The 10,429-nt window shown below is 44.6% G+C and overlaps 1 protein-coding gene across 1 annotated transcript; it reads right to left on the reverse strand.

The window, feature by feature from the left end:
- Positions 1–9,176: 9,176 nt before the first annotated feature.
- LOC100135422 (uncharacterized) lies at positions 9,177–9,619 on the reverse strand. The gene has a single exon (NM_001114162.2). It carries the CDS (start codon positions 9,531–9,533, stop codon positions 9,357–9,359), a length of 177 nt encoding a protein of 58 aa, NP_001107634.2. The 5' UTR covers positions 9,534–9,619; the 3' UTR covers positions 9,177–9,356.
- Between the last annotated feature and the right edge of the window lie 810 nt (positions 9,620–10,429).

Raw genomic sequence — 10,429 nt, forward strand, 5'->3', positions numbered from 1 at the left:
GAAGACGGCGAACTCCGCTCCGCCCGACCCAGGGCTCAGACTCGGGCTCAGCCCCGGAAGACGGCGAACTCCGCTCCGCCCGACCCAGGGCTCAGACTCGGGCTAAGTCCCGAAAGACGGCGAACTCCGCTCCGCCCGACCCAGGGCTCGGACTCGGGCTAAGTCCCGGAAGACGGCGAACTCCGCTCCGCCCAACCCAGGGCTCGGACTCGGGCCAAGTCCTAGAAGACGGCGAACTCTGCTCCGCCCGACCCAGGGCTCAGGCTCGGGCTAAGTCCCAGAAGACGACGAACTCCGCTTCGCCCGACCCCAGGGCTCGGACTCCGCCCTGGCCTCAGCCGACGACCTCCGCCTCGCCCGACCCAGGGGCTCGGACTCGGCCTCGGCCATGGAAGACAGACTCGACCTCGGCTTCGGAGGAGCCTCCGCATCGCCCAACCTAGGGTGCAGGCCAGCCACGTCAATAGGAGGCGCCATCATCACCCTACCCCGAGCTGACTCGGGCCGCAGGGAACCAGACCGGCGTCCCATCTGGCTAGCTCCGCCAGATAGGCAATGATGGCGCCCCGCATGCTCTATGACGACGGCGGCTCTCAGCCCCCTTACGGAAGCAAGAGGACGTCAGCAAGGACCCAATCGCTCCGACAGCTGTCCCTCCGCCAGGCTCCATCGCTCCTCCGACGGCCACGACATCACACCAGCTGAGTGCCAAAATCTCTCCGGCTGCCACGACGGCATGTACTTAGGGCGCTAGCTCTCCCCCGCTAGACACGTAGCACTCTGCTACACCCCCCATTGTACACCTGGATCCTCTCCTTACGCCTATAAAAGGAAGGACCAGGGCCCTCTTAGAGAGGGTTGGCCGCGCGGAGACGAGGACGAGACAGGCGCTCGCTTGGGGCCACTCGCTCCCTCTCCCGCGTGGACGCTTGTAATCCCCTACTCAAGCGCACCCGACCTGGGCGCGGGACGAACACGAAGGCCGCGGGATTCCCACCTCTCTCACGCCGGTCTCCGGCCGCCTCGCTCTCCCCCCTTCGCGCTCGCCCTCGCGCTCGACCCATCTGGGCTGGGGCACGCGGCGACACTCACTCGTCGGCCCAAGGGACTCCCCGGTCTCGAAACGCCGACACTAAGTAATCTGTGTGCGGTCCTATGTGGGGTCGGACGGTCCAGCAAAATACATCGGATGGTCTGCAACATAGCCAGACTATCCGAGAAGACTCTCGGAGGATGGTCCGCCTGTGTTCAGAGCCTGTCGTGTGCCTGGTGGCGACGACCGTGATGATGACACAAACGTGTGCATCGGCATGCCATAAGATGGTTGGGCCAAGGGTGACCCATTTGTAGCCGATGTGTTTGGCGCGGGTGACTCCGTATTAGACTCATGCGAGGGAAAATTAGGAGCAGTCGATTTCTCGTATGAACGTATATACATTTTAATAGATCCATCTACATATTGCTTTAACTGATCTCCTCATTGTTCCATGAAAGTCATAAGAGATAGATCTGGAGCACTTACAGAAGGATCCTGGAGCGAAGGTAGGAGAGATTTCATATTGATCTCCCCTTGATGGTTGATCTTCTGGTGGCGATCCACTGTGAAGTGTGATAGGTACTTTTCCGCCGTTCGGAGAGTTTATGCAGCCGTTCCGCCTCCTCTTTGTCGCATTGTTCGTTCCATTGCCGCATCACCTCCTTCTCATCGCGCATTATGAGGTCCTCAAAGGGTTGCTGGTCATCAGCCGGGAGTGCCTCCGTTGCCGGCTTGAAGATGTTGGTGGAGGAGACCTTGGTGTGATCCTTGGAACCAAGAATCTGTGGGCTAATTTTTAGCAGATCTAGACACCCTTGTCCCCAGCGGAGTGGCCAAAAAGTGTGTTGGCACCGATCCGTGCGCCAAACATGGGAACGGACCGCCTGGCGGGGCTCTCTGCGGAGTCACGGACGGTCTACGGCATAGGGCCGGACGGTCCGCGACTCCTCCTATGCACGCTTTTGGACGGTCCGTGCCAGGGGTCGGACAGTCCGCGATAGCTCAGAGGGTCTTCTTCTCCGCGAAGACCCCTAGAACTAGCCTCGGGAAAGATCGCGTCAAGGGGGAGAGTTCCAAGGGATTGCTCCAGGTCGGCAGGCCGTCCGGTGCTCCTCTAATCGACGTAGAGTTGAGTAGAGATTGTAGTAGAAGACTAAACTAGATCTAATCCTACGGCTAAATTACTCCTACTCCTAGGAATTGGAAGAACGAAAAAGTAAAACTAAAAGGTAGATTTGATTTGATCGATTGTGGGGGTTCAATCGATTGTAGCTTTTCATCTATGTAAAGGGGGAGGTATGGACCCGTTACAAACCAATCTCCAGAGTTAATTCCGCGAATTTAGCTAACAACCGTAGCAAGAAACTCGGAACCCTAACTAGCTCTGTGTGCGCGTGGACCGTCCGCGCTATTGTCGCGAACTGTCCAGACGGCGGACCCTCCGGCCTCTAGGCCGGATCGTTCGCCCTGCCTATTTTGGTGCTCAACAATATGGATTTCATTTAACAACGTGAATTAAAATAGTTTGACACACCTCAAAAATGAGAAATATTGCATTTTTATAACAACGAGAGTATATTATGTTAAAATTTTAGGCATTTTCAATTTTAATTTAATTCGCGTGAGAGATTTCGCGCGTCACTAGAAGAGTCCATTCTTATAGGCATACAATAGGAGAGAGAAGGGAAACAGGTAGAAACAGTCGCACTGAAAGTCGCCTAGAGGGGGGTGAATAGGCGAAACTTGAAATTTATAAACTTAAAGAAGCACTAAGGTCGGGGGTTAGCGTTAGATTTAAATTCAAGTCCGAAAGAGAGGGGAAAACAAATCAAACAAGAATCAAGGTGAGTGAACACGATGATTTGTTTTATTGAGGTTCGGTTCCAAAGAACCTAGTCCCCATTGAGGAGGTCATAAAGACCAGGTCTATTTCAACCCTTTCCCTCTCTCAAACGGTCACTTAGACCGAGTGAGCCTTCTCCTTAATCAATCGGGTCACTAAGACCCCACAAGGACCACCACACACTTAGGTGTCTCTTGCTTTGATTACAAGTAACTTGAGAACAAGACTGAGAAAGGAAGAAAGGCAATCCAAGAAACAAGAGCGCAAAAGAACACGAACACACACTCTCTCAAGTCACTAAATGATTGAGATAAATTCTAGACTTGGAGAGGGTTTGATCTTTGGAAATGTGTCTTGGATTGAATGCACTAGCTCTTGTATTGAATGTGTTCTCTGAAAAACTTGGATGCTAAATGTTGTTGTGGTTGGGGGGTATTTATAGCCCCAACCACTTGGTAGCCGTTGGCCAAGGCTGCTGGCGATGGGCGCACCGGATAGTGTGGTGCACCACCAGACAGGCACTGTTCTTTGTCCGGTGTGCCACCACATCACCCAACCGTTAGGGTTCAGAGCTAGTCGACCGTTGGAGCTCTTGTCTTCTAGCTGCACCGGACAGTCCGGTGCCACACCGGATAGTCCGATGCCCCTCTGACTTCGCTGCTCTGACTTTTGCGCGACACTGTTCACTTGGCAGAGTCGACCGTTGGCGTGCAGATAGCCGCTGCTCCGCTGGCTCACTGAACAGTCCGGTGGCACACCGGACAGTCCGGTGAATTATAACGGAGCGCGCCCTGGAATTCCCTAGAGTGGCTGGTTTCGAGTTGTACGGCCTGGTGCACCGGACAGTCCGGTGCGCCAAATTTCAGCACACTCAAGTCCTTTGGCTCCAATAAAGTTGTGTCCCTAACTTGGTTCTTTTCTTGGTTTGTGTTGAACCTTATGCACCTGTAATAGATGAATTCTAGACAAAAACTAGTTAGTCCATGTGTTTGTGTTGATCATCAACCACCAAAAGCAATTGTATGAAATGGTTAACCGGATTTCCCTTTCACGCACCATTTGAAAGAAATATTTGGACCAAGGTCCGATCTACCATGAGCCACGACCACGGCCTGGCCGGCGGCGCGTGTGTGGCAGTCTTTCATCCTTTTCTCAACTTCTCAATAGATGCACCAATGGTCCACCTATTTAAGTTGATTGATTTGTCCCTTGAACTTCCAATACGTTGCTAATTTATTAGTACACCATAGCATTTAAAGAGGGTCATTAGCATTGACTATTATTGAATATTAATTATTGCATATTGCTTTTTTATAAAACTTATTGCATATTGTATGTTTTGAAAATAGTTTGCACAAAAATTCTACTTTGATGAAAATCAAGCATGGTAATGGGCAAGGAATCTACTTCTGTTGGATAGTTTACACGCTCATTTTGCTTAGATGTTGAATGCTGAACACTCCCCCACTCTTTACTTGTACAGATCTTGTACAATTTGACTAGGTTGTATTTTTTTCTTGACACCCTCCTCCTTGCCAAAAGAAGTTGCACCTCTATGTCCAATTTCTCAATAATAGTCTGAGCAGTAAAACATGACATTTGATGTATTGGACAATTATTTAAATTAGAGTTTATCAACTCATTCCTAGAAGTGGACAAAGAACTACCTTACCAAATATCTAATTCATGACTTTTTCATACATAGGCATCTAGTCAGTAATGTGAAGTCCATAAGGAGTACGTCATAGGCGCCCATAGATAATTAATTGGTAATAGAATTAACTTATTTGGCTATTCAAAATGTTAGCATACATAAACAAGTTATCATGGACATCATTGATCATTGATACTTCACTTTTTAAGAAATTTATCTTTAGTCTAGAAAACATCTCGCACAATAAAAATAGAAATTAAACCTATGATTACTTGCCATCTAAAGTCATTTTAATGCATAGAATGGTATTTGCTTCTTACTACACAATAGCAACACTCCCTTCTACCAAATTATTTGCAATGCAAGGCCCTCAATTAAACATGACTTATATTTCTTTACTTTGTTGATGGGAACAAATAGTTAAGGCTAATACAACCTACTAGCATTGTATTAAGAATGAAATCTTCTGACCTAGGATGGAAAAAAGCTCATGCCCACCATACATAGTGTCATTGCAGCTCATGTGAGAATGACCATGACCAAGGTTGGGTCCTAGACCTATGCATTAAAAAGAACTCTAATCATGTGATGATAGTTCAGAAGAATAGCAAGAAGTAGAAACACTTTATGAAGGGCAATGTCAAGGCTAAAGATGGGATCTCAAAACCAAATACAAAGCTCAAGTCTATCCCTTCCCCTAAATACAAATGCTTCTATTATGGTGAGCTTGTGCATTAGTCTAGTAGCAAGGGGTGGTTTTTAGTACTTCATCAATTTTTCTAATGACTTCGGTAGATATAGTTATGTCTACTTAATGAGGATGCACAAGCCTAAATTGTTTGAAAATTTTAAAGAATTTTAGAATGAGGTACTAAATTAGTTAGAAAAACTATTAAGTTTCTATGATCAAATCGTGGAGGTAAAATTTGAGCCACGAGTTTAGCAACCATCTAAAACAATGCGGAATTGTTCCACAATTGATTCCACCCGGTATGCCTGAATGGAATGGGGTCTCTAAGTAGAGGAACATGACTTTGTTGGACATGGTTTGGTCAATGGTAAGTCAAGCTAATCTTTCATTGTCCTTGTAGGAATATGCTCTAGTAACTACTATGTTTATACTTAATAGAGTTTTATCTAAATTGATGAATAAGACACCATATGAGATATGGACCAGAAAACATCCTAGACTATCTTTTCTCAAGATATAAGGTTGCAAGATCAATGTGAAATGTTTGATGTTTGATAACTCCGTCCTAAATCTAATAAGTGCTTCGTTGTTGTACAATATCCTAGAGAAACCAAATGATATTATTTCTATAACTGGGAAGAATAAAAGTTATTTTGCCCAGAATGGTATATTTGTGGAGAAAGAGTATCTCTCAAAAGGAGTTAGCGGGAGCAAATTATAATTGGAAGAAATTCAATAAACACTTAAAAGGTTTCAATCCCTCATAATCCTCCATAGAAATTACAAGATGTTGTAGAATCGATTGTCAAGACACAACTCTACATAGGTTAGAGAGGGCACGCCACATTAGTAATAGGTAGTCGCTCCTAGTCATAGGGCAATGTGACATATTTTTTGTTCAATGATAATGATGAGCCCTCAAACTACATAGATGCAACGATGGGACCAAACTATCAGAAATGACTTGGAGCCATGAGATCCAAAATAGAATCCATACATGATAATTGAGTTTGGAACTTGGTTGATCCATCAAATGGTGTTCAAACCAATGAATGGAATTGAATTTTTAAGGAAAAGATAAACATGAATGGAAATGTCCACATTCATAAGAACAATTGGTAGCAAACAGTTTCAAGCATGTTCAAGGTGTCGATTATGATGAAACATTTTCGCCCGTTATTATGCTAAAGTCTATTAGGATCATTTTAGCAATTGTTGCCCATTTTGATTATGGGATTCAACAAATGGATGTCAAAACAGTTTTCCAAAATGTAAATCTGAGTGAGGACGTGTACATTATATAACCTAAAGGTTTTGTTGATCCTATAAGTGTGGGAAAGGGTTTGGCTTCATCAATAATAAAATATAGCCTTGTGTTTACTAGAAGGCTAGTGGGACCACACATGTATTTTTGGTCCTGTATATAGATGATATATAATTGAACGGAAATGGTATTCATATGTTACAAGCTGCCAAGTTTTCATTAATAAATAGTTTCACTATGAAAGATCACATAGAGGTAGCTTATATTTTAGACATTGATATTTATAGAGATTGGCCAAAAAGGCTAATTGGATTAAGACAAGTACATACATTGACAAGGTATTGAAATAGTTCAATATGCAAGATTCGAAGAAAGGTTTCCTGCCAATGTAACATGGAGTTACCCTAAATTAGGGGTGCAAGTGGTGTGGATAATTATCAGATCCGTTCCAATCTGAATCCTAATTATACGGATATGGTGCAGGAGTTATTATATCCATGTGGATATGGATAATCTGAATCCGATCTACATGTGGATGCGGAGTAGGATATGGTATCACCAATACGAGGGATATGGAGTATTCGATATTTGAACTCGGATTATTCGATGCTTAAAATAGGATAATATCCGATTAGTGTGGCAACTACAAAAGACACAGAGAGTCAGTCAACAATGATTGATTACTGCCAAATAAAACTAAAATTTCTATATAGTTGAACAGGAAATGAAACGCTATACACGATAGAAATCAATCACCACCCCCAACCCAAGAGGCAACAAGCCGACATAAATCAATCAGCGATCAACCGATCACACACCGTATAGTATGTGAGGTAATGCTATTTTTATTTACCTACTTATTAGTTATTTATACTAGCTATATTCAAGTTATGCTGTCAATTGTTAAACTTTAATTTATGAATTATTGATCGCTATAAAAATAGATGTATACATGTATTATCCAACCTTTGAAATCCGCTTCCGCCACCCTTCCACTCCGACTCCGCACCATTTTCAATATCCTAAAATATCCATATACGCATCCGCATAATATCCGCTCTGATCTGAATCCAACGATAAAAATAGGATTAGGATATGGAAAAGGCGATATACGATCCGATCCGTTTGCACCCCTACCCTAAATGATACTTAGTGTCATTCAACACCTAGTGAGCGAAAAAGGATGAGTGCAATTTCGTATGTCCTTGTAATCATATCCATCATGTATGCCATGCTACGTACAAGTCTAGGCATTTCTTATGCTCCAAGCATTACAAATAGGTACCAATTTAACCTAGGTGAGGCTCATCGGGTGGCTATGGAGAATATCTTAAAGTACTTGTAAAGAACTAAGGATATGTTTGTGGTTTATGGAGGTGAGGAAGAGTTCATTATAAATGGTTATATGATGCTAGCTTACAAACCGATAGAGATGATAGTCAATCTGAATCTAGATTCATGTTCTGCCTAAATGGAGGAGCAATAAGTTGGAAAAGTTCTAGACAAGAGATATTGGCTCGTTCTACGATAGAGGTCATGTATATTACATCGTCAGATGCTACTAAGGAGACTATTTGGATTAGAAAGTTTGTTTCTGAGTTGTATGTGGTTCCAAGTGTGCCAAATCCTTTATATCTTTGTTGTGATAATAATGGCGCCACTACACAGACTGAGAAACCTAGATCGCACCAAAATCCAAATACATACCATATTCATGAGATCATTAATAGAGGTTGTGTGAATATTTGTAAACTGTACACAAATTTGAATGTTGCTGATCCGTTGTCGAAGTCTCTTCTACAACCAAAACATAAGGCACACGTGAGCGCAATCGATATCAGATACCTGCATGATTCATTTTAGTGTAAGTGGAAGTTAATTGTATAAATGGCTTATATTTATAAGTGTTGAATGAAGTGTTACTCAATCCCTCAAATTATTATTATTACGTCGGCTCTCGATTGCATGACTTGTTCGTTAAATGTATGGTTTATAATGTTTATAATTTTATTCAAAATATGTGTGTCTTATGTCATTATACGAGACAATAATAATTTTATAGATTAGAACATATATTGATTTATGGACATGCATGTTTCATGGATCATTGATATAGAAATATTAAATTAATAATATGGATATATGATAAAATTTATGGTGTCAGATTTTTTCTGTGTTTACTGGACCGACTCAATCTTTTTAGACCCACAACAAGCAAGGTTCACACAAGAAAATAAAACCGTGGACTTGAGAATCTTGATCCAGTTTTTTAACCGTGGCTAGCGGGTCGAACCTAAACGGGACCATCCTGGCCGTCAGCAGGCCCATTTGGCCATCTCTAGATGGGCGAGCCGTTGCCGTTCCGTGTACAGTAAAGTACCACGTGAGGCTGTGTAATAAAGAGGACAGGTGGGGCTGCAGCTGCCCTGCCAGTGCCAGATCAGCTGGAGAAGAAGAGGACGGCTGAAAGACGAAACTGAAATTTATACAAATTATTATTACAACAAAACTGTTTTAAAATCGTAAGACGTTTTAGTGTTTTTTTCTCTAGGTTTATTTATTATGCGCTATATATTATTAATGTCATATAATTTGGTTGGTTGGGACTTGGGACGGCCGGACGGGAAAGTAATAAAGTACTGCATACTGAAGAGATGAGGAGGAGTACAGCAGCGAATGAATTCGATTATCTGAACTTGTTATTACTATGATTATTGCGTCGCGGTGACAGATGATGCATGGGGTGGGTACGGTAGCAAAACAGGAACACGACTGAATTCAAGCAACTACATACAGCACAAGTCGGCATCAGGCATATGAACAGACACAGATACAGAGACATGGATCGTCGTCGGCAAGGATGACTAGCTAGGTGTTCTTGGTGATGGCGTAGATGGCGTAGATGATGCCGGGGATGTAGCCGAGGAAGGTGAGGAGGAGGCAGATCCAGAACTCGTGGCCGCACCCGTACTTGAGGAACACCCCCAGCGGAGGCAGGATGATGGCGATCAGGATGTCCACGCAGTTGGCAGTCCCCTCCGACATGCTGCCGATGCTTCTTCTTCCTCCTCTTCTTCTTCTCTGCCTTGGCTTGGCTTGGATGGATCGGATTCCTTCTCTCCTTTCGCTTTGCCTCTTCCCTGGCTTCACTTTCACTTTATAGGCAGGCAGACCTTGGACGAGAGGGAGGGCGATGGGATGGCGACAGCTACATACCAGTCGAGCGATCTACTAGCTAGTCCGGTGGCACGCAAACGCAACACGTCTCGTCGCCGCGTACGTGGACGGTGGATGCATGCATCCATCAATCGATCGGCCGGCGGTCGACGGACCAAGCGTGGGCGGCGGCTGCGCGGGTGTCCGGGGAGGTGTGGACCCCACACGGCCTTCCTGCCCGCTTCCTTCGCTGCTAAGCAGCAGCATCCAATTCTTTCTTTCACGCTGCGCGGACGGCGGCCAGACCGCGTGCGGTGCGGCCGCCTGCTGCTGCTGCTGTGCTTGTTACCCCATACTGACAGCTAGCCAGTCTTCTTCTCTCTCGCCAGTCGCGTGCAACGCGTGTGGGCCTATAACTAGTTAACTCGGGCCCAACGACAAGTCGTCTTTATACGGCCGCATGGACGAGTTTCATAGGCCGAATTTACGGCGACATCTATCTGCTGCTGAACGGCCCAGTTATGTTAGGGCCCCTTTTCTCCTGAGTCCCAAATATTAAATCCAGGTAGCTATACGATTTGATTTTCCTGTTAGTTTAAGCACTTACCTGTGTGAAGGGTCACATGACTGGCAAAAACAAAAGACAACATATCTGGTGCACATAGAACATTGGTGCACATGGTGCACATATTAAATCATCACCACTCATTTTAAATCTAATGTCTCTAGTTGTTTGGTACATTTTATTAAGGACACCCTCCAACGTGGTGTTGTATAGTGGTGGA

Source organism: Zea mays, chromosome 10 (genome assembly GCF_902167145.1).
Source record: "Zea mays cultivar B73 chromosome 10, Zm-B73-REFERENCE-NAM-5.0, whole genome shotgun sequence".
Lineage (NCBI taxonomy): Eukaryota > Viridiplantae > Streptophyta > Magnoliopsida > Poales > Poaceae > Zea > Zea mays.